Source organism: Octodon degus, unplaced genomic scaffold, assembly GCF_000260255.1.
Source record: "Octodon degus isolate 3935 unplaced genomic scaffold, OctDeg1.0 scaffold00098, whole genome shotgun sequence".
In the NCBI taxonomy this organism is placed as follows: domain Eukaryota; kingdom Metazoa; phylum Chordata; class Mammalia; order Rodentia; family Octodontidae; genus Octodon; species Octodon degus.
Genome location: NW_004524674.1, coordinates 5,700,399 through 5,722,976, shown reverse-complemented (window position 1 = coordinate 5,722,976; position 22,578 = coordinate 5,700,399). Strand labels below are relative to the sequence as shown.

General features: G+C 51.6%; 2 protein-coding genes and 5 non-coding genes across 7 annotated transcripts in view; 3 read left to right on the top strand and 4 right to left on the bottom strand.

The window, feature by feature from the left end:
- Positions 1–3,028: 3,028 nt before the first annotated feature.
- Positions 3,029–3,099, bottom strand: Trnag-gcc. The gene has a single exon. It is a non-coding gene; the product is annotated as a tRNA-Gly (tRNA).
- On the top strand, positions 3,059–7,773 carry Hes7 (hes family bHLH transcription factor 7). Its single transcript, XM_023723355.1, has 5 exons — positions 3,059–3,341; positions 3,679–3,742; positions 5,807–5,902; positions 6,444–6,531; positions 6,843–7,773. The coding sequence occupies exons 3-5, from the start codon at positions 5,807–5,809 to the stop codon at positions 7,274–7,276; spliced, it is 618 nt and encodes a 205-aa protein (XP_023579123.1). The 5' UTR covers positions 3,059–3,341; positions 3,679–3,742; the 3' UTR covers positions 7,277–7,773.
- Positions 7,774–7,858: 85 nt separating this feature from the next.
- Positions 7,859–7,947, bottom strand: Trnar-ucu. The gene is given in 2 exon segments: positions 7,859–7,894; positions 7,911–7,947. It is a non-coding gene; the product is annotated as a tRNA-Arg (tRNA).
- A 536-nt stretch (positions 7,948–8,483) lies between these two features.
- On the top strand, positions 8,484–8,565 carry Trnal-uag. Its single transcript has one exon. It is a non-coding gene; the product is annotated as a tRNA-Leu (tRNA).
- A 405-nt stretch (positions 8,566–8,970) lies between these two features.
- Positions 8,971–9,042, bottom strand: Trnaq-cug. Its single transcript has one exon. It is a non-coding gene; the product is annotated as a tRNA-Gln (tRNA).
- A 959-nt stretch (positions 9,043–10,001) lies between these two features.
- Trnak-uuu lies at positions 10,002–10,074 on the bottom strand. The gene has a single exon. It is a non-coding gene; the product is annotated as a tRNA-Lys (tRNA).
- Positions 10,075–11,015: 941 nt separating this feature from the next.
- Aloxe3 (arachidonate lipoxygenase 3) overlaps positions 11,016–22,578 on the top strand; it is a 22,821-nt gene continuing 11,258 nt past the window's right edge. Inside the window, exons 1-12 of the mRNA XM_004638440.2 lie at positions 11,016–11,530; positions 12,098–12,302; positions 13,327–13,408; positions 14,384–14,503; positions 14,813–14,938; positions 17,551–17,654; positions 18,175–18,347; positions 19,027–19,170; positions 19,252–19,455; positions 19,549–19,635; positions 20,061–20,230; positions 20,796–20,917. Of these exons, the coding sequence (XP_004638497.1) occupies positions 11,384–11,530; positions 12,098–12,302; positions 13,327–13,408; positions 14,384–14,503; positions 14,813–14,938; positions 17,551–17,654; positions 18,175–18,347; positions 19,027–19,170; positions 19,252–19,455; positions 19,549–19,635; positions 20,061–20,230; positions 20,796–20,917 (1,684 nt within the window). The 5' untranslated portion in view covers positions 11,016–11,383. The remainder of the gene's footprint in view (positions 11,531–12,097; positions 12,303–13,326; positions 13,409–14,383; positions 14,504–14,812; positions 14,939–17,550; positions 17,655–18,174; positions 18,348–19,026; positions 19,171–19,251; positions 19,456–19,548; positions 19,636–20,060; positions 20,231–20,795; positions 20,918–22,578) is intronic.

Below are 22,578 nucleotides of genomic sequence, written 5' to 3'. Positions count from 1 at the left end.
GAAAGAAAGAAAGAAAATAGGGGCTGGGGAGATGGCTCAGTAGAATAAGTGCTTGCCTGGCAAGTACAGGGGTCTGAGTTCAATCTCTGGTTCTGGAAAAAAAAAAAAGAAAGAAAGAAAGAAAAGAAAAGAAAATATAAGAGACAGATATGGTAGCACATACCTGAAATCCCAGCATTTTGAGGCAGGAGGATCACAAGTTCAAGCCAGTCTGGGTCTGGGAAGGTTAGAAATTTCATGAGATACTGTCTCAACAACAATAACAAAAAAGGTCAGATGCCACCAAGTCCAGAAAAATACCTTACTTGTAGTAAGGTATGCCTACATATCTCTATAATAATACTTTCCACAGAGTAGCTGTTGGCTGTTGGCTCTATTTCAAATTTTGCTTCTCCTCTACCACTTAGGCACTTACAGTGTCAAGAGCCACCCACTCGACACTGTCATATCACAGGTGCTGTCTCGCTCTATACCCTCACAACTGGGAACCATGACAGTAGCCTTTTGGAAGCCACGCCTACACCAGGTGGCTAGGCTAAGGCAAGGATATGTGAAAATGATTGCAAATTATGGGAATATATCCCAGGAAACTGCAAATCCAATGTCTCTCCAATTCATCTTCTCCATTACCAGACCCCCAAGTCCAAAACCAGGGCAAGAGCACAGTGGAGAGGCAGCTGGGACGGGGAAGGGGTTGATGGGGGAGAGTAGTGGGGGTGAAGTGGGGGTGGAAGGTGTAGAAAGAGAGTGCTTGTGGTTGAAAGAGCTAATGTTTGAGAAATTTACAGAAGCTCCTGGCCCTGTGAACACCTCGCTGAAGCCTTCCCCTGGGTTTGTGTTAGGAAGAATTCCTGGATTTCATTAGCTTCTTGGTGATCTGACCCGTGCCCGTGAACCGCATCGCTGATGGGCTCTCAGCATGCTTACAATGCCTATACTCGTGGCCTGGATAGCTTTTCTGCTTTTCAAAATGAGGATTTCATGTCTCTCTCTTCAGATGGTTCAAAGTACTTTTGGTGCTGATGGGAATACTGGTGAGGGTGGGTAGATACCAGCATGGTGGAGAAAACAGGGAAGCAGGGGAAACCTCTCTCCTACAGTGAGGGGGGTACATCAGGTGTGGGTCCGTGGGCTTGGGAAAGATAAAGCTTCTCCCAAGTGGACCAACATAGGACCCCAAAGTTATTTATTTTTGGGAGATGGGAGTGAGGTGTCTCACTATGGCCTTGAACTCCTGGGCTCAACAATCCTTTTGCTTCAGCCTTCTGAGGAGGCCAGTACCACTATGCCTAGCTCCAAAATGATCTTTGAGACGGAAGTCAGAGCACAGCTTTCCTGGTGAAGATTCTCTGCTGGCTTCCCACTGTTCTTAGACTAAAACCCAAGTGCCTTAGGGGCCTCCGTGGCTCTGTGCGACCGGCCATGCCTCTCCTGTCCTACCTCTGCTACTCCCAAATTCTCTAGCCCAGATTCCTTGGCCTTCTTTCTGTGGCTCCCACCAAAGCCCTCTATCTCATGGCCTTTGAAGCTGCTCTTTTACCCGGACTCCAAGTTGACAGCATAGGGTCCCATTATCACCTCTTCTTAGACCACTTCTTCCTGCCCACCAAGACTTCAACAGCGCCATGCTATACCCTACTGTGTCATTACCAGGGTGGGATGGCCTGCAAGGGTTCACGTGGGTGGAGCTCCAGCCTTATAACCATTTGACATTATCCCGTAATATTTTGTTTTCTTGGTTATTTTCTCTCTTCCTTTTGTAATGTAAGCTCCAGGAACGCCCAGACTGGATATGTCTTCTATACCTAACAATTCTCAATGTACAAGATGCACTGAATAAACACATCAATTTAGTGAATAAACGCAGCAGCTGCGCCCCCAGATGCTTAGTGTTTTATAAGTTCTTTCGGGGACCTCTGTCAAGGCTTAGAGTCCAGAGGAGAGCGTGGCCTGCCCCAGACACAATCCTGACAGATCCAGACTCTGACCCAGATGAAAAAGGCTGAAAGAGGTAGGAGGCAGAATCTAGGAACAGAGACAGCGATAGAACCGACCCGGCTTCGGCAGCCAAAGACAGCACCAGGAAGAGCGGCTCGGAGAGGGGCGGAACGCGCCGGGAGGGAGCGGAAGCCGGCGGCGGAGTGTGGGACCCGCGCCCCCGGTCCCGCGCACAAGTGGCCTCCGCAGGTGGCCGCGCCCCTCCTGCGCGCCTGCCAGCGCGACGCGTGCTGGATCAAAGCGGCCGGGAAGGGGCGGGACGGGGCGGGGAGGTGTTGGGAGCGTGGAGGTGTCAGTGCGCGAGCTTCCCTGGGGTCAGCCGGAGCGTGGGAGCGCAGAGTCCTGGGCGGCGACAGAGACCGGAGACATGCAGAGACACACACACAGGCAGAGAGAGCTGGGGAGCAGGACGAGAGGTCCGAGAGGGTCGGACTTGGAAAACAGAAGCAGAGGCCGTAGAGACCACTAAAGACTGGGAGCAAAGGGACCCCGAACAGCAGTCGCTAAGAGATTCAGAAAGACGGAGCGATGGAGTCACTGAGAGGCCTTCAGAGATCCAAACGACTGCTAAACAAAAAAGGCCCAGGTCCAGGGGAAAAGGAAGTGCTCTTCAGAGAACAGAAAATAAGGAGTGGAAGAGAGGTGGAAAGAAGAGGGAGGGATTTAGAGTGTGGGGGCAGGGAGAACATCCCACCCCGCCGAGGGTCGAGAGGACCCCCCGGGGTGGGGATCCTAGTGGCGCGTCCTTTCTCAGGGTCACGCCTATAGAGGTGCGGGCCGGGGGTGATGGGAGGAGTATGGAGGCTGCAGGACCCTCAAACTGGGAGGAGGGGCCTGTGGGACCTAAGAAATCCTTAGATTCGGAGCTTCGAACTTTGCAAGAGTCGAAAGACTACACAAAATAGTAGATAGAAATAAACAAAGATATCATATTAAAAGTATGATTTAAAAATATGAGCAAATGAATTTTTTTCCCATGAAGGGGCAAAAACAAAATGAAGCTGCATTGAAGCCAAGTAAAAGCGAAACCTGCATTGGCCGGGAATCGAACCCGGGCCTCCCGCGTGGCAGGCGAGAATTCTACCACTGAACCACCAATGCACAGAACGAGTAGACTGCTTCTAGTTCTACCTTTGTAGGAAGCAGAGGCTAACGTCACTGGGCGGACAGCAGAGGCCGCAACCTCAGAGAAAGACCGCCAGCAATGGTTCACGTAGGTGGGGCTCCAGGTCATTCTTTCTCCCGCCTGGATCCGGCCACACGGCCATAAACCCACTCCATATGGCTAGGGGCGGCCCCACACCCGGGTGCTAACAGCTCAGGGCCCCAAGCCTCGCGTGCAAGTGAGAAAAACTCAACTCGAGCCCAGGTTCCCAAGGAGGGGGGCGGCGGGGGCTGCTGAGGCTACACATCTGCCCTCCCATTTGGCGGAGGCAGGGGAGGCGGGATAAACTGGGGGCCCTGATCCCAAATGGGAACCCCTTCCTCAAGAACTGGAGCCCTCCTGGTTCGGGCTCTTTCTTTCTTTCTTCGAAAAACAATCAAATTGTGGAGCGGGTGAAGGAAGAAGGGCTTGGAGGAAACCCGCCCTCGTTTCTTCGGTTTGTAACTCTTTCTTTCTGTGTACTTTTCTGAGGCACTCTTTGTCCCATTAAGTCTCTGACTTATCTTTTTTCTCAGGCACTTCGTCCTGAAATCATCAAGTGTTCACGCATCCTGGACAGGGTTATGCTGTTGGTTTAAGGTTGGTGTTGATCACTTTTTTGTATCCCTTTCTTATGCCTTTAGCAAAACTGCGTGCTCCCTGCTCTACTATAGTTAGGAAGGGCCTCCAAATGCAAGTGACAAGGGCACTCATGTATGAGGTGTCCCATTAGCTACGTTCCTGAGTTAAATCTTGAACTAAATACTTGAAAGTAGAAAGTTCTTTCTATTCCTACTCTGATTTTAAAGATTTGATCCTTTTTCCTTGAGGCGCCCCATGCTCTCCCAAGGAAATCCTTTTCCTGGAGCACCCATCCCCTTTGCTTTTATAATAGCTTAATGACACATCGCCTTTCTCACTAGATCTGCAGGGCTGAGCCAGACCTCTTGTGCACTTCTGCTTGAGCCCCTGTGCACACAGCCAGCGCTCCCAGATAAGGGAGAACTGAACAGTGTACCTCTTGCACTACCAGGTAGCCCCAGCTGAATCAGGGTTCGCAGTTATTCCCTGTATTGGCCAGGAGGGGAATTTGGGTGACAGTTTACATTATTTAGCCTAAAAGCTGAGGGGTGATGATTTTATTTACGTTTTCGTGGGGGTAACGGTGATCCTCTAAGAAAGCTGCAGCTCTAGGAAAGCTCTCTGAATGTCACCTCTGAGTTCTGTCCCCAAACACTGAAACTGCATCTCCCCATTCTCCGCTAAGCTGTATCCCCGCCTCATTATACAGCCTTATGGTCCTTAAACCAGCCGGTGCCTATTCGGCCTTTATTTCCCACATTCTCAGGCCAGTTCCTCTCCTTCCCATCCCCCCTTCCCTCCTTGCCTTTCCGGGAGCCTCGTGCCCGGGGTCTTGGCCCCGCAGGATCCAGGTGCCTGCCGAAGGGGGCGGGGCCGTGACCTATCCCTCCTACTCCGTGCAGCGGGATATAAGGACCAACGCAAGCACAGCCTAGGTTCGCGCCAGGGTCCGGAGGAACAATGGTCACCCGAGATAAAGCTGAGAATAGGGACGGCCCCAAGGTGAGAGGCGGGAGGGGAGGGAGCAGAGATCCTCGGTCCGGCCTGGGAACTTGGGCCCTGACACCGTGGATCAAGGGTGAAGATGGGGACACAGGACTGAAAGGGAAGAGGTGCCCGGTGGGGAGGATCCAAGGAACCAGGCGCTGGAAAGGAAGCTGCAAAGTTTGGTGAAGAAGAGAACAAGGCAGAAGCAGGGTTCTAGCGGCTTGGGTACTGAGGCACCTCATGGGAGTGTGGAGTAGGGAAGACCAGAATTTCAGTAAAAAAGCAAGAGGGAGCCAAGGAGAGAAACTGGGGAGAGAAGGGAGGAAGGGGGCAGAGAAGAAAAAAGAGAGAAGAGAGAAAAAAGAGAGAGGAAAGAGACGAGAGAGAGGAGAGAAGAGGAGTGGAGAGAAGAGAAAAGAAGAGAAGAGAAGAGAAGAGAAGAGAAGAGAAGAGAAGAGAAGAGAAGAGAAGAGAAGAGCAGAGAAGAGCAGAGAAGAGCAGAGAAGAGAAGAGAAGAGTGAACAGGCCTTAGCTCCACTGGGATTGTGAACCAGAGCTGACCCAGAGCAGCCCCTGCAGAAAGCCTTGGGGATGGGTCCCAGAGGTTCCGCTGGAAGATTTCAGGAAAAGCAGTGGAGAAGGGGGACGGCCTAGACCGGTTTGAGGGAGACGAGGGGAGCGGTCGCTCTATGTGTCCCCCTTTCCACACTCAGGGCCACCCACTCTGAGTCCCGTACAGTGCAATGCTCTTGCCTGGGCACAAAGAGGGTCCCCAGAGTTCTGCACTGAGGCGGAAAGACTGCACAAGACGGAGACGTAGAGAGAAAAGAGGAGAGACGCAGAATGGGGAGGAGGGAGGACGAGACTCAGAGGAGAATACAGAAGACCCGAGAGAGAGAGAGGAGGCGAGCTTCAGCAAGGGATCCCAGGGGCGGTGGGAGGGGGCGTGGAGAGGGATGGGATGGGCCCTGCCTAGGCAAACTGGGGTCCTGGGAAAGTGGAAGAAGGCTTTCCCAGCGGCGGGATCCGGATGCCGGGCCGGCGGCGCTGAGTCTCGGTCCCGTCGGCCCGCTCTCCCTTTCCCGCTGGTCGCAGATGCTGAAGCCGCTAGTGGAGAAGCGGCGCCGGGACCGCATCAACCGCAGCCTGGAAGAGCTACGGCTTCTACTGCTGGAGCGGACCCGGGACCAGGTCAGTCCCTCCGCTAGGTCCGGACCCCTGAGGATCCGATTCCCCCGTCCCGGGGCTTCCCACCGGGGGAGGGACGTAGTCTATAGTCTGGAAGGGCTAGCCCGGCTCTGACCCGAGCCTGGCCCTTGGGATCTCATTCCTGATTTCCCCGGTTCTCAGAATGCCGGGTCTGTAAGTTTCCCGTCTGGTTCTGTAAATTTCGCTCCCAGGGTGGGTCATTCACCCCGAGTCTCTCTAAAAGTCCTCTTCCCCTCCCTTGCACCCCAGATCATCCAGCTTCAGTTCGGCAGGTGGTTTTCCCTCCCTGGGTAGCCCTTTCCATCCCCCTCCTCACACACTGGGTACTGGTCCCATGCCCTCGGCTTGGACGGTTTCGTCTCGGGGTGGGACAGGACCATCCGTGGTCATCTCACTTCATATCCGGTCACGCGTTCTGGGGCCACCGCCAGCTCCCGTATCTGCCCCTCCCTTCTTCTCCCTGCCACTTTCCCCCTCTCTCCCCACCCCTTTCTGTCTCTGCGCCCTCCCCTCGCGTCTGTAGAACCTCCGGAACCCGAAGTTGGAGAAAGCGGAGATACTGGAGTTCGCCGTGGGCTACTTGAGGGAGCGAAGCCGGGTGGAGCCCCCGGGTACAGAGCGGGGGAGGGGCAGCGGAGGTTGGGGGGACCCCGGAGGCTCGGCTGGGGAAGCGGGGCAGCCCTGAGGTGGACGGTGGGCTTGGGGAGTGGCAGGCTTTGCTACTAGGCCAGGTTAATAATACCCGCGCGTGTCTGTCTGTGTCTCTCTCATTTTTTTTCTCTCTGTCCATCTTCTGGCTTCCTGTCTCTGTGCGCCCGTCCGACCTCGGTATTTCCGCGCCCCGCCCCTCCCCTCACCCCTGCTGGGTCCCTGCCCCGCCCGTCTGTCTTCCCGCTGGCCGCTCCCGCCGCGGTGGCTCCAGGGGTTCCCCGATTCCCAGCCCAGGACGCCGAGGCGCTCGCCAGCTGCTACTTGTCCGGCTTCCGCGAGTGCCTGCTCCGCCTGGCGGCCTTCGCGCACGACGCCAGCCCGGCCGCCCGCGCCCAGCTGTTCTCCGCGCTGCACGGCTACCTGCGCCCCAAACCGCCTCGGCCAGAGCCCGTAGATCCGAGGCCCCCAGTGTCGCGTCCACCGCTGGACCCCGCTGCACCGGCCCTTGGCCCTGCGCTGCACCAGGGTCCCCCTAGTCCGCGCTGCGCGTGGTCCCCATCCCTCTGCTCCCCTAGCGCCTGGGATTCTGGCGCGCTGGCGCCCCTCACCGGACTGCTGCCGCCGCCGCCGCCGCCTTACAGACAAGACGGGGCGCCCAAGGCCCCGCCGCTCCCGCCACCCGCTTTCTGGAGACCTTGGCCCTGAGCGCTGCGGGGATGGGGGCGGGAGTGGGGGCTGGGAGTGGGGTAGAGACTCCAGCCCGAGGGCAGCAGAGGAATCTGGGCGCCCGGGCGAGGTGTCGGGGAGGGCAGCGGGGCGCGGGGGCTCAGCGCGTGGGTGAGATGTGGTCTATATTAGAGTATCTATATAAATATATATTTCCTGACTCCTATCCCTTTTCCCCGACTCCCTCCACCCTGCGCCTAGGATTGTACCCTCCGCCCCAGTTCAGTCCCAGGCCTTTCCCAAGTCCCTAGTGCATGGAATAAACTGGTTATTAAATCCCCGTGTGTCCCGGAGCCAGGGGCCTGCCTTTATCTCGGCGTCCACGCCCACTTTCCTTCCCTTCTGTCTCCTACCCCTAGTCCTGCTCTGCATGGCCCAAGTCCCGGGCAGACAGGTAAGTAAAGAGAGCAGAGCGGAGACTAAGGTTAGGTCTGAAACCAACTGGGAAACACAGAGATAGAGTAGGGGGAAAGGGACGGGCCTTTAAGAAAAGCCAGATAAAAAAGAAAGGAAAAAAAAAACAAAACAAAACAAAAAAAAAACAACCTATTCAAATAAAACCGACTCTGGTGGGATTCGAACCCACAACCTTTGAATCGCTTTTATTCATTACTAGAAGTCCAATGCGCTATCCATTGCGCCACAGAGCCACCTGGCGGGTGGCGGCGTCTCACAGCTTACGGGCAGTAGCATGATGAAGAAGCAGAATAAGGGTGTATGTGCACGTGGAAATTGGGCGGGGCGTGCCAGGAACACGAGGTTAGGCTCTCTGAGGCCTGCTGGGGGCGGGGGGTGGGGGGTAGGGGGCGGGGGGAAGGGGTGAGAGATAAACCGCGCAAAGCCTGTGGGCCAGGTGGGAGTGAGGAAGCACAAGCGTGCAAGAAACAGGGAGGGAGAGCAAACTCGCAAGAGCGAGCGAGCGTGCAAAGCTCCGGCTGCCTGCTTGGGAAGTGCTTCAAACGCACAGCACTCTCAGATGTGGCCGTGGCAAATAAACTTGTTTTGTTGTAAATTTCTGTGTGTGTTTTCCCCGGCTCATCTTTTCTTGCTACGTGGTCCAGGGTCTCAATGATTCCCTAGTCTTAATTTGAAAAACGCGGAAAGGGAAGTCAGTTTAATAGTTTTCACCTTAACTGCTGCCTTCTACTCTCTTAGGAGGATTACGGATACCCTGTGCTTTCACGCAGGTAGCGTGGCCGAGCGGTCTAAGGCGCTGGATTTAGGCTCCAGTCTCTTCGGAGGCGTGGGTTCGAATCCCACCGCTGCCAGGCCAGAGTTTTCCTCCTTTTTTTTTTTTTTTTATGAGGACCCTAGGAGCAAGTTCACTGTTCACTTTCTCTTGGTTTTCAGACGGAACACTATGAGGTTTACATCCATATCCCAAACCAAGATGTGACAGAAACTGTCTAAATAACTTTTATTGCTTTGTAATTGATCTCCATTTTAACATGTTCAAATAAAACATTCTTATCCCACAATTAGTACAAATTACAATATATAATAATGATTCTCTGTATTTTTCTCCTCAGTGTGTTGTAGTGATTTTAGTTACCTAGCGTGAAACAAGAACAAGTTTGTTCCTTGTTTTTGGCTTGAGACCCTTTCCATGGAAAGAGGATATCACATAGCAACAAATAATATATTTCACGATAGGAAAAACTTTTAAAAAGCCAAGGTTCCACCGAGATTTGAACTCGGATCGCTGGATTCAGAGTCCAGAGTGCTAACCATTACACCATGGAACCTCCTCTTCCTATTTAGCCCTGAAACTTTATACATTACTTGACATTCTATTTTGCCTGTTCCCCTCCACCTGTCAAAATAATCATTGTGCTAAATATATAGTAGACACCACTCCTGAGCACCTGAAATTTGGATCATCATATACTGTCAGCTGCTAAGATTGAAGGCTTATGGAAAAGATAATATTTCATTAATATTTTAAAATTATTGACAGCAAGGTAAAATTTTGGGATATTTCATGAAGTAAACTATATTATTAAACTTAATATTCTGATTTTAAAAAAAATTTTTGATGTAGCTACTACAAAGTTTGCATTCGCATACATAGTTTGTGCAAATACTACTCTAAAACATCCCCTCTTTATCATTTTAAATGATGCTAGGCACAGAAAGATGAATACCAGATGATCTTATTTATTTGTGGAATTTAAAGTAATCACTCACAGCAGTGGAGAATGGAATGATGGGTTGTTAGAGGCTGGAGAGCCTGACAAGGGGGTCGATGATCGTTGTCAGAAGGTACAAAGCTTCAAGTGGACTGGAGAAGCAAGTTTTCAATGTTTATTACACATTATAGCAATTATAGTTAAGAATTATGGATTATATATTTCAAAACTGCTGAGAGTACATTTCAAATGTTCCTTCCACAAATAAATTTTTGAGGTGATAGATGTTAATTGGTTTGGTCAGTCTGCATGTAGATATAACTTTGTGCCTTATGAAACATATACAGTATAAATTGGTCAGGTTACAATAAAACCATTAATGAATCAAGATCATAATGTTGAAAAAAATCTTTCTTGTTACTCGTCACAACTGTAGAAATTAAGTAAGACCATTTTCTGTTGAAAAAGGGTTACTATTTTTTGTTATAACTTTTGATTGCTATGTTGGAAGTAGCCCAGTATATCTAATGATTTCCCTAACAACTTTTTCCTTCAGATGGGGGAAAAAAAACAGACGCCCGAACAGGGACTTGAACCCTGGACCCTCAGATTAAAAGTCTGATGCTCTACCGACTGAGCTATCCGGGCTCTTGCTTGAGTCTTTCTTCCCTTACCTAAAAGAGTTCTTTACAGAACCTGTAAACAAGCATACGTCAACGCAAAGGACAGCAGACTCCAGGGAACCGTAACTAACTCTGAAGCGGCGGATTGTATTTCTCCGCCTCCTGCCTCATTCCCCAGCGAACGCTGGGACCTGGGATCAGGAGCTGGCGCTGCGGAAGCTGATTCAGTAGCCAGCAGTGTGGGGACCGGCCGCACGGGGCCGCTGCGCGCTTCGGTCTTCCCACGCTGGGAGGTTGCTTCCGGGCGGCGGTGACCCAAATCTCCGATCCCTCGGGCACCTGGATTCCCTCCCATAGAACTGCAGGCCGAGGGTAGACCTGAAATGCAAAGAATGCAGGAGACCTCCACCCGCTTTGCGCCGAGGACTCCACTATGTCTCCTGAGCGGTCCTAGCGCGAGGGAGGGATTGCATTCGGTCGGGTGTGCCAAAGGAGGGGGACAGATCCTGAGCGTGGGGAAGGAATGCATGTGTGGGGTGGCAACAGAGCTGTTCCTGCCCCTCCTGTCATAGGCTGAGATGTGTGTACAACTCACCTGCACATGGCTGCAGTCACCTGTGATGTATGATTGAATGTGGCTCAGGAGTGCTTAGTGAGTCACACACGGGTGAGTCACAGGTAGGACAGTTCCGATGGGGAGACAGGAGAAAAAGTCTTGGGGGGGGGGCTGCCCCTTAGCTCAGTTCTTTAAGTAGCTGCTTCAACAAAGCAGTCAGGCTCAGGTTGCTGTGGTTCGATCCCCACAACTCAAGCCCGCCAAGCCTGCCCTGAAGGCATTCGGAGAAAAAGAAAGAAGAAAGAAAGAAAGAAAGAAAGAAAGAAAGAAAGAAAGAAAGAAAGAAAGAAAGAGAAAAGGTCTTGGGGAGTGGGTCGACGAGGGCCCTGGACCAGCAGTCAGGGCCTGACTAGGCAGAAGGCTAGTATATCCCAGTCATATAGGCATCGTTTCCTCCCTGCTTGCTTTTCAGTATTTTGTTCCTCCCTCCTCAGTGGACCCAGACTTATGATACTTATCTATTGAGTCAGCCAGAGAGACCGGCTGTGCCAGAGGCAAGCAAACAAGTGTTGGGGCGCAAGACTGGGTGGGGAGAGTGAGCCAAAGCAACCTGCCCGGAGCTTCAGTGAGAGAGAGCTCGGGCGCATCCCGGAGGCAGCTGGTCCTTCTTCAGTCCTACCTTCCCCAACCCCCTCGCATCCACCCAGCAGCCCACCCTGTCGGGGCGGCTCACCTCCTCCAGGTCGGCGTTGCTGGGCACCCTTCCTTCTCTCCCATCATGGCAGTGTACCGCCTGTGTGTGACCACTGGCTCCTACCTGAAGGCTGGCACGATGGACAACATCTCTGCCACACTGGTGGGCACGTGTGGAGAGAGCCCCAAGCAGCGGCTGGATCGAGTGGGCAGAGACTTCGCCCCGGGATCGGTGAGTGTAAAGGAGAGAGGTGGGAGAGGAGCTCTAGGAGACCCTGAGGGAGGGGTGGAGCTTTCCCGCCCAACTTGTCAAACCCTGCTGAACCAGGATTTGCTCACATTGACCTGGTTACCATTCTTTTTGGGTTCTCTGCATTTTCTGGGATGACAAACCCTACCCAGGTGGGGCTGAAGAGGAAGGAGCACTGGGCAGGGGTCCGGACTTTCTTTGGCTTCCTGGTTCCTCCCATAATTGACAGGGGCTTGAGCCAGCCCCTCTCCTTTCCAGCCTGGGTTTCCTCTTCTCTGGAGGGGATCTGCCTGCCTTACAGTGCAGCTCTTTATTGGTGGCTACACCAGGGTGCCCTGCTGGCCAAGGTGGCTAGGGAAATCCAGGGACACTCTGCTCACACACCACCAGGGATCCTGCTTCCTCCTGGTTGGAGGCCTGTCTTTTTCTTATTCATACAGAGGCACTACAGGGATTGGCATAGACCGGGGAGTCCTGCGCCTTGCAGGGGGTGAGGATGGCCTTGACAGTTCAGGGCCTCTCACTTGCTTGCTCCATGGCTTGCCTCAGGTGCAGAAGTACAAGGTACGCTGCTCAGCAGAGCTGGGCGAGCTCTTGCTACTGCGTCTACACAAGGAGCGCTTCGCATTCTTCCGAAAGGACTCCTGGTACTGCAGCTGCATCACTGTCACTGCCCCAGATGGCACTATCATCCCCTTTCCCTGCTATCAGTGGATTGAGGGGTACTGCACCATGGAACTGCGCCCAGGAACAGGTGGGCCGGAGCAGAGTGCCGTGCTGTACTGTGGAAGTCTTTTGAGATTAGGAATGGGGTGTCCCAAAGTCCACAGTATTCCCAGCATCTTACTGGGAATAGGGTTGGCTCCCAAAAAGATGGATACATTATGAAAGTTTTGTCATTAAAGCTCTGAAATGCAGGGACTTTGGGGGTAGTATTAACTCCCCCAGAAGCACACATAGATATGCACACTTACATGCTCGTATAAACATAACACACATAGGCCAAGCAGTCTGCTTTCCATAGACTTCCCTGGAGAATTCCTCTTGTGTTCAGGGAGAAATTAACTTGCAAGCTAATTAGACCTCAATAGGATTCCTCAGTGTTTAGAGAAGTTAGCTGGAGATGCCCTGTCCCTTCTTTCTGGTTTTCCTACCATAGATGAAGTTTCTTGGGGAATGAATTAGGTTCCCCTATTCAATTTGTGGAGGATTTTCTAGGCTGCTTGGCTCCAATGTGTTCTGGCTCCTGCTCTGTCTGGCCAGTGAAGGCAACATTAGGGCTGTTCTGTGCACTGGGATGAGTCTCAGGGATGAGAAATGGACATTCTAGGTCCAAGTGAAGCATGTGCGCATCGCCACACAGCCCGTGGTGAACTCTTCAAAGACTTCACTGTGAAACCCCACCTGTCATCATGGTCCATCCAAAGCTTCACAAAATGCATTTATTCACCAGTCATTTATCAAGTACACATTATGGGCATGTGCCAGGTACCACGTAAAATGCTGGGAATAGAAAGCATAAATACAGCGTGACTTCTGCCTTCAGAGAGTTTCCAGTTTAGAAAGAAGGTATACATGCAACAGTTAGGAGGAGTGTTACAATTTCAGGGTACAGTTGTCTCAAATCCCTGATGAATGACAAAGAGCACAGGCCATCCCTCGTCCAACTCACGTGGAGGTGGCTATGGACTGGGTTCCAAGGGATTTTGGCAAGATATGCAGGAGGAGATGTGGTGTGAAAACAGATTTAGATGAAGAATGATTTTTATTCCCCACAGGGAGAACCATTTGTCAAGACTCCCTCCCCCTTCTTCTGGACCACAGAAAGCGTGAGCTCCAGGCCCGACAAGAATGCTATCGGTGAGGTTGGCCTAATCTAACTTATTTCCCCATGGTTATTCTGACCTCAGCCTTAATCAGACTATTCCTAACTCTGACTCAGTTCCAGCCTTGAGGTCCCAACTTTGGTCAAGACTCTCATTTAAACCTAACTGCATTCTAGTAGTGACACTGAGTCTGGACCCAGAAACCAACATCAGCAATTATCTCTGCTTAGAAATGTAGCTATAGCTCAGCAGTAGAGCACTTGCCTAGAATAGATGAGGCCCTGAGTTTCATTCCCAGCACCCAAATAAAATGAAAACAAGATAAACATATGAAAACCCCCAATAACTACCCCATATCGTTAATTATTCCATACTCAGCTCCCAATGTCCCTGATGCAGCCCACATCCAACATCACAAGGGACTCTGGTCTAGTATTTACCAGTCTCCCTCCCTCTCCAGGCTCTTCCTCAAACCCATCATGATTTAATCTCAGTACAAACTTCCTTCTAAACCATAAATGTGGGCATTTATGTCCTCCTCAAATGCTGTCCTGAGGGCTGGAGTGCAGCCTGGTGGCATCGAAAGGCCCTGCACTCAGTTCTCCACCCACTGCAAATCCTAATTTGAAGCCCAATGTATTTGTGAATAAAATCCAATTTTTTGTCACATACCTAGAAAATGAGTGGTCTCTGGAGTTTTAATCTGAAATTGCATCTTCAAAACTTGAAGCTTGGGGTGGGTGTGGTGGTGCATGCCTGTAATCCCAGCAGCATGGAAAACTAGGGCAGGAGGGTTGTAAATTGGAACATGGCTTGGGCAGTTGAGTAATTTAGTGAGGGCTTATCTCCAAAAAGGAGGGAGGGAATAGGTACCGTGACAGTGCAACACTCTGGGTTCCATCCCCAATACCATTACCAATAAACAAATAAAATAAACATAAAAAAGCTAAAGTTGTTTTTTCTCAAGCTTGACTTGCCATCTCTGCTTGGTCTGCCTCTTCCCGGACAGCTGGAAGATCTATGCCCCTGGCTTCCCTCGCATGGTGGATGTCAGCAGCTTTGAGGAGATGGAATCAGACAAGAAATTTGCCTTGACCAAGACCATGCCTTGTGCAGAACAGGATGACAGGTGAGGACTGAGGTAGGAGGGAGAGGGGAGTGAAGTGGAGGGGAAGATAGAAGGATGAGACCCAGCAGCCTGGAAGGGGGAGTTGGGGGCTATAATAAATACAAGTCCATTCAAGTGTCAGGAAGAGAGGGGACTGGGACTGGGGTCGGCAGAGAGGATGCAAGCGAGAAGGTCATTTCAGGTCTGGAGCAGAAAGGGCAGAGGATGAGTCAGGAGCAAGGGGCAACCTGGGCACGGGGAAGGAATTGAGAGCCCAGGGCTGCAGGGCCCACTGCCTGGCTTCTGTCTTTCCTCTCCCCTCACCCGCAGCCCTGGTAATCGATACCTGCCTGGATTCCCCATGAAAATTGACATCCCGTCCCTGCTGCACATGGAGCCCAACATCCGTTACTCAGCCACCAAGACAGCCTCATTGCTCTTCAATGCCATCCCTGCGTGAGACCACCACCCCCTCCACACCCTTGCTCGATGCCCTGTCCCTTTATGCACCCCTCATGTCTCTGGCCCTGTTTCCACCTCCCATTCACCCTCAGGCTCCCCCTCTTGTCCAAACATCTCCCTTGACCTTGCCTTTGGTCTCTTCCCCTCCACCTACTTTGTGCTTCTTAAAGCATCTGGTCCAGCACAGCATGACCTCAAGGACTGGGGTGATGGCCAGTAAGACAGAAAGGTCTAGCCCTTAGTTTAAGCTAGACAACTTCAGGTTCAAGTCCTGGAACCAATATTTTCTAGCTGCATGCCCTTGCTTTTCACTTAGTCTCTAAATAATTTCCTCACATGTTAAATGACAAATAGCATCTATCTTTACTTCATAGACTTTGAGGAAAATGAGTTAACTACTTAAGACAAAATTCTCTCTGAACAGGGAGGAATTCACAGCTTCGCTAAGGAGACCATTAGAAGTTTAAGTAAACATAAACTCTGGGGCTCTAAGGATGTGGCTGGAGGGGGCAGTTCAGTTAACTCCTGTATGCCTAGAGAGGAAAGGGGTCAGCTGGGTCCAGGGAGTAGCTCTGATGGTGAGAAAAGAGGGCAGTAGGCAGGTCCTACAGTCTAAACACAGGTTAAGGACAGTTGACTAATTGCTTAGTGGGAACAGGAGACTGGCCAACTGAGCAGGGGCTGCATGTGGAGACCCAGAGGAAGCCATGACAAGGCTCATCTCCTAGACTTCTGTTTTTGTTTTTCTCTTTTCTTTCTTTCCTTTTTTCTTTTTTTTCTCTTCTCTCTTCTCTTCTCTTCTCTTCTCTTCTCTTCTCTTCTCTCTCCTCTCCTCTCCTCTCCTCTCCTCCCTTCTTCTTCTTCTTCTTTTTTTTTTTTGAGACAGAGTCTCACTATGTAGTATAGGCCAGCCTTGAACATGCTTATGTAGCCCAGGCTAGCCTCTAACTCAAAGTGATGCTCCTGCCTCAGCCTCCAGAGTGCTGGGATGACAGGTGTGCACACACCACCATGCCCCACTTGACTTCTGTGCTCGGAATGATTCCTTCTAAGGATAAATGGGACAGGGAACAGGCATGGGGGTAAACAAGAGCTCAAGAGCATCTTGGGTAGATAGAGTATGCAGGCCCAGGCTTCAGAAAAGGAACAGGTTTTGAGGCCCTAGCAGGTCTGAAGGGTCAGAAGAGCATCTGAGAAGGCAGAGAGTGCCCTTTAGTAGGCTCCCAGATGGATATGGAGGTATAAGTAGGAAAGAGCCCGGGAGACCACAGGGACCACTAGTGAGAGCTCTGAGAAGAGCCAGTGGAGACAGGGAGCTGTTTGGAGTGTTGGGGTGACTGCCCAGGCTTCTGAAGGACATTTGTGGAGGGTATTTGCAAAATGCCTCCTAAGCTTCTGCTGTCATGGTTGAATTCCTGGACACTTCTTGTTACCTTCTGGGTTTTGGTTTGTAGGCACTGAGTGAAAGGTTATACAGGAGCAAGCAAGTACTTTGTGATATAGGCGATCTCAGCCCTGCGTCTGTCAGATAATTAATCCCCCCCCCCTTTGCCCTCTGCCTTCCCCAGTTGCCCATAGACTTTAGGGCGCAGTCATGTCTTTGTACACCTTGCCTTACTGACTGATTGCTACAAACCTGCACATTCTGGGCTCCCTTCCTTTTGGTTCAGCGCGTTTGGTGAGTGGTTCTCAGGAGCAGGATGTGTTGAGGTGCACAGAGCTGGGATCTTCCTTTAGGGAGCTCACAGCCTAATGGAGGATGGTATATGTGTCCTGCCTTTATAATTTCATGCAGGGAAAGGTGAGTGTTTTGTGGAAGACCCAAATGTGTGTTTTGGGGAGGGCCAGGCAAGGCCTCATAAAGGACTCTGTAGCTTAGATGTATCTAGAACAGAGAGACCTCGTATAGTAGGAAATGGCTTTCTAGGAGAGACCTAGCTGTAACAGAGTCCTGGAAGTGAGAGAAAGACAATTTCAGCCTCTTCCTCCATTCTAAAATGATACACACATACACCACCACCACTATCACCACCACCACCATCAACAACAAAGCAAAGCAAAACAAACCACACAACAGTATAAACATCCATAAAGAAGGCATATCCCTCCACTTGCCAACTCCAGTTTCACAAGTCCAGTCGTATACAAAACAGGTGCCTGGTTATGTTTCAAAAGCAGGCCCTGGTTGGCCTTGCCTAGAGCACAGAGTGAGAGAAACAGCAGAAAAGTTGGCAGAAACTGGCAGGTGGGGAACTTCTTCACGGACTAGCCAAGTTTCACAGTTGGGGTTTTGTCCTGTAGGCAAGAGGTAAGGTGGGGTGAAGGTTTATGATGAGAAGGACACTTGGAGAAAGTAGCCAAAACCCCACTGAGGTGGCTTGTCTGCACCAGGGACTAGGGACATCAGCCACTCCTCCCAGTGATGGTTGTATTTGAACTAGGAACTCCTCAGGCTGCAGAGCCCCTCTGGAGTACAAGGCTTACTTCCCACATGGATTCTTAGGCACCTGTACTATAGGGGACAACCTCCTCAGTTCTCTCCAGGTTGGGGGCACAGTGGCTTCAACAGCCCCCAGCACACATTCTCATCTTCCCTTTGCCTTCAGGTCCTTGGGCATGAAGATTCGAGGGTTGCTGGACCGAAAGGCTTCCTGGAAGAAGCTGGATGACATGCGGAATATCTTCTGGTGCCACAAGACCTTCACTACAGGTGTGCACAATGAGGCAGGGGATGGAGTTGAATGGGAGATGCTCCTGGCTTCACCGGTGGCATCTCCCAGATTGGGGACCTGGGTGCCTCCTCTGATGGGAAGGGTAAGAATATGTAAGAATCCGGATTAGGAGCACACAACTCACTCCCTACTCCTATCACCTGATGTTGGGCTTTGGGGTCAGAAGGAAGTTCTCTCTCTCTCTCTCTCTCTCTCTCTCTCTCTCTCTCTGTTCTGAAAATCAAACTCAGGACCTTGCATTTGCTAGGCAAGTACTTGGGCCAGTGAGCTGGATCCTCAGTCCCAGAGGGCTTAGGTTCAAATCTCTGCTCTGCCACTCAAGCAAGCAAGTCACTCCATCTCTCAGACCCTTAGTGTCCAGCATTCAATCAAAGATGTATCTACCTCATAAAGATACTGGGAGAAAACCTAAGCCAAATAGATGAACAAAGGGCTGGGTAGGACCAAAAACTAAGAAAGTAATCTCCCGACCTGACAGTCCTCTCTTTTGCTCCTTAGAGTATGTCACAGAACACTGGTGTGAGGACAACTTCTTCGGGTACCAGTACCTTAATGGCGTCAATCCTGTCATGCTCCATTGCCTCTCCAGCTTGCCCAGCAAGCTGCCTGTCACCAATGACATGGTGGCCCCCTTGCTGGGACCAGACACCTGTCTGCAGACAGAACTAGAGGTGGGTGAGGGCCTCAGTAGTGGGCTTGATAGGAGGGAGGCAACTGGGATGGCCATTATGGATGAGGGATGAACGTGGACAAGGGAAGAAAGGCCTAGGCCCGTGACTTTATCTCCTGTACAGCCTGTTCTTGCACCTTTCAAGCTGAACAGATAGGAACTAGGGCCAGATGCAGCCTTGAAAGTCCCAGCTGCTGAGGCCTGAAAAACAGGCCAATGGGAGGTGTAGCTGGAGCAGTCATGGAGGACTAGGAACTTTGGGGGCATGGCAGTAGGTCATGACCTACTCTCTGGGGCAGCCATGTCTCAGACATTTTCAGCAGGTTAGTGAATTCTCACTGTGTGTTGATTTTGTTATTGTTGAATATATTGAGGTCAAATCTCAAAGTGGGAGGTGACAGTAGCAAGGACCAGGTGTGAAAGGACAGAGGATGCTGGCTTGTCCTCTGGAGATGCTGGAGAGAGATCAGGTGACAGGTTGCACAAGGCTCTGGATACTCATCTGGATCTCAGTCTGCACATTCTGGGAAGGGTGCGGTACCTAGCATGGCTCTTAGCCCAGGCGTGGAGAATTGCTGAGGCCGCACTGGGGACCTTAACTCGTTCCTGTGGCCCAGAACCGAGAGGGAATCGGAGCACGGTTACGAAGAGCGCGGTAAGCCTCTGTGCGCCTTTTCCAGAAGGGCAACATCTTCCTGGCTGACTATTGGATCCTGGCTGACGCCCCAGTCCACTGTTTAAACGGCCGCCAGCAATACGTGGCCGCCCCACTCTGCCTGCTGTGGCTCAACCCCCAGGGGGCGCTGCTGCCCCTGGCCATCCAGGTGAGTTTGGGGCTGGGTTCCGCGGCGGGGCTCCCGGAACAAACAGCCTTAGCCCCACCTCCTTATTACTGTCGCTCACAGCTCAGCCAGACCCCCGGGCCCGATAGCCCCATCTTTCTGCCCACCGACTCCGAATGGGACTGGCTGCTGGCCAAGACATGGGTGCGGAACTCAGAGTTTTTGGTGCACGAGAACAACACGCACTTTTTGTGCACGCATTTGCTGTGTGAGGCCTTCTCCATGGCCACGCTGCGTCAGCTGCCGCTCTGCCATCCAGTCTTCAAGGTCGGTACTAGCACGGAAGGGACCAAAGTGGGTAGGGGCCCAAGCGGCCTTCTGCCTTGACTTTGGACGCACATGACCTCATTCTGCTCGCAGCTCCTGCTTCCCCACACTCGCTACACGCTTCAGGTAAACACCATTGCCAGGGCCACGCTGCTCAATCCGGAGGGCCTCGTGGACCAGGTGAGGCTTCCTTACCCTGGGAGAACTGCCCTTCTGACCCCACCCCCGAGGTGCTTTGCCCCGCCCACAAACTCTGGACCGGTCCACAATTTGCACCTGCGCCTCCCTGCAAACCCCGCCCTCCCCACTTGCTCCACCCACGAGCTCCACTCGTTGCTTCCACCCAGTCGCGCTGCGGTTTTGCCCGCAGGGTTGCCCCGCCCAGTACTACGTTCAGAGGAGCTGGGCTTTCAGTGTGTTCCATCTTTATCAAATATCTGAGGAGCTCTACTATGCACATAGTAGGGCAGCAGCCCACACAGTCTGCCTTGAGGCTGGCCTGTATGGTGTGGGAGGCTTGCTTAACAGCATAAGCCACTGTGTGGTCCTGGGGCCCTGGGTGGAGGTTGGGCCAGCCCAGGAGCCGAGCTGTACTGTGTCTACAGGTCACGTCCATCGGGAGGTGCGGCCTCCTCTACCTCATGAGGACCGGTCTAGCCCACTTCACCTACACCGATTTCTGCCTTCCTGATAGCCTGCGAGCCCGTGGTGTCCTAACTATTCCCAACTACTATTATCGCGATGACGGCCTGAAGATCTGGGCAGCCATTGAGAGGTGCGAGTCCAGCAGGACAGCCCTCTAGCCCCACCAGGGCTGTGCCATGCCAGCTGGGGCGCCTGGGGTTGGGGATCCCAGGTGTCCCCAGACTCCAGCCGGCATAGGGGCTGCCCAAGGGTAGGATTTGGATTTGGGGTCCCCTGTGAAATGGCTGGTAGCTGTGAGCTATAGAGGGTCTAATGCAGGGAAATACAGTGGAGAGGGGAAGAAGGGGGTTGGGCTGTCCAACAGCAATGAATGGCTGGTGACTCCAGCCAGGTGCAGGCAGGCAGGACTCCCTCCTCAGGGCTGCTGAGCTCCGGGAAGGGGAGGACACAGCACAAGACAGACTCTTTCCGGTGGATTCTCAGTTCAGGAAGGAAGCCCAGAGCTTTCTTGATTCTGGAGTGGGTGATGGGACTTAAGGGAAGGCTGGATACTCGGGTTCCTACTGGAATTGCCGTGGATGCTCAGTGGACTCGGGCTATCCGCCTCTCCCCAACCTGAGTGGTAGTGGGCCTTGGTGTTGTGGCCAAGCCAGGCCCCAGGTTCCTCCAGAGGCACCAGCATCTCTTCCCTGCAGCTTTGTCTCAGAAATCGTGGGCTACTATTATCCCAGTGATGATTCCGTGCAGCAGGACTTGGAGCTGCAAGCTTGGGTCGGCGAGATTTTTACTCAGGCGTTCCTGGGCCGGGAGAGCTCAGGTATCTTCTCTCTGTCCCCCATTCCATTAGTATGCATTCTCTGCTCCTCTTTGAATCAGTTTTTCTTATTATATTTTGACTTTGAAACTCACGGTCCCACTTAGCAGATGAGGAACTAGAAACAGAGAAGGCTGCAAAATCGGGATCCTAACTTTAGTTGTTCCCTAAACTGTTGCTCTTTGACAGTGCCCAGTCCCTGCATGTTTACACAGAGCCATGCACTCACTCCAACTTGCTGAGCTCTGTCAGTATGCAGCATGTGGTAGGAGGCATCTCTGACTTCGAAGGCTTCTGAAAACTGTTCTCGTACCCTCTGGTCCCTGCCTGTTTTGCCAAGTGGTTCTCCTAGTCACCAGTCTGTTTTCGCATCATGGAGTGGGTCCTGCTGCTGCTGCCACACTCCTGCTTCATACCTTTTACCCATCTTTGCTCTTCCCTGTCACCCTACACTGGCTGGGAGCCCTCCGTGAACTGTTTGCTCAAGAGGCCCCTCCCAGCCTCCTTAAGCTCAGTGACAGGCAGATGCCCCAGGCCACCTTTCTTTCTCGGTCTTTCTTCTAATTCAGAGAGGATATGGCCTCCCAAGCCTTCAGCTTCTTCCTGGGTTCTGACATCTCCTTGTCCCAGCTCTTGGCTTGTCTTGCCTCTCTGATTCCTCTTTCTACTTCTCCTCAGTGGAATGAATCCATCTCCTGTTCCAGATTTATTTCCACATCTTTTCAACCCTGTTGGAAATCTCACATCTTTCCAACTCTGAAAGACTTTTCTTTTTGGTACCTCACTCTTGACCTTTAAAACTAGCACATGAAAAGTATAAACTTTCATTGTATAGGGTGACTGCTGACCTAGCTTAGGTTAAAGTGGTTCAAATGCCCATCCCCGCGGTCTCTCAGCCCTGGCCTGGGGCTTCTCTCAGCAAGGATGTAGCTTTCAGCTGGCTTAGTGCTTCTGGCTGCATACAGAGGAGCAGGGTGAGGGCGTGGGGGTGTCTCAGCTCATCTGCAAATAGTACAGCTGTTATACTCCTAACTGAGGTGGGCTTTGCTTTGCTTTTAAACAAAAGTATCAAGCATGCTGGAGAGCTGAGAATGTAATATAACCTTGGACAGCATTTTGTCATATTTGATAATCTGTTGCTTTTGTTTATTGCTGAGGCCTTGTCAAGTAAGTTGCAGTCATTTTATTTTACCTCTAGTCAATATGTCTTTTCAGGGCTGGGTTTGGGGGCACACATGCCTGTAATCCCAGCACTCAGGAGGCTGAGGCAGGAGAATTGCTGTGAAGTCGAGGCCAGCCTGAACTGCATAGTGAGACCCTGTCTCAAAAAGAACCCCCCCAAAAAAAATCCTTTTTAATGATGACATTTCCTACACCTGTCATCCCAGCAGCTGGGAGGCTGAGGCTTGAGTTCAGCCTGGGCAATTTAGTAACTTAGAGACACCTGTCTTAAAAAAAAAAAAAAAAAAGGACAATTTTACATTTTTCTACACAACTGCTTTACACTCACCTTTTTTCCTTTTTTTTTTTTTTTCTTTTTTTCTTTTTTGAGGTCTTGGGGATGGAACCCAGGGTCTTGTGTTTTATATATTCAGCTACTGAGTTACACTCAAATTCCTGAAGAAAACTGACAGTAATTTCTAATTTTTTTTTTTTTTTTTTTT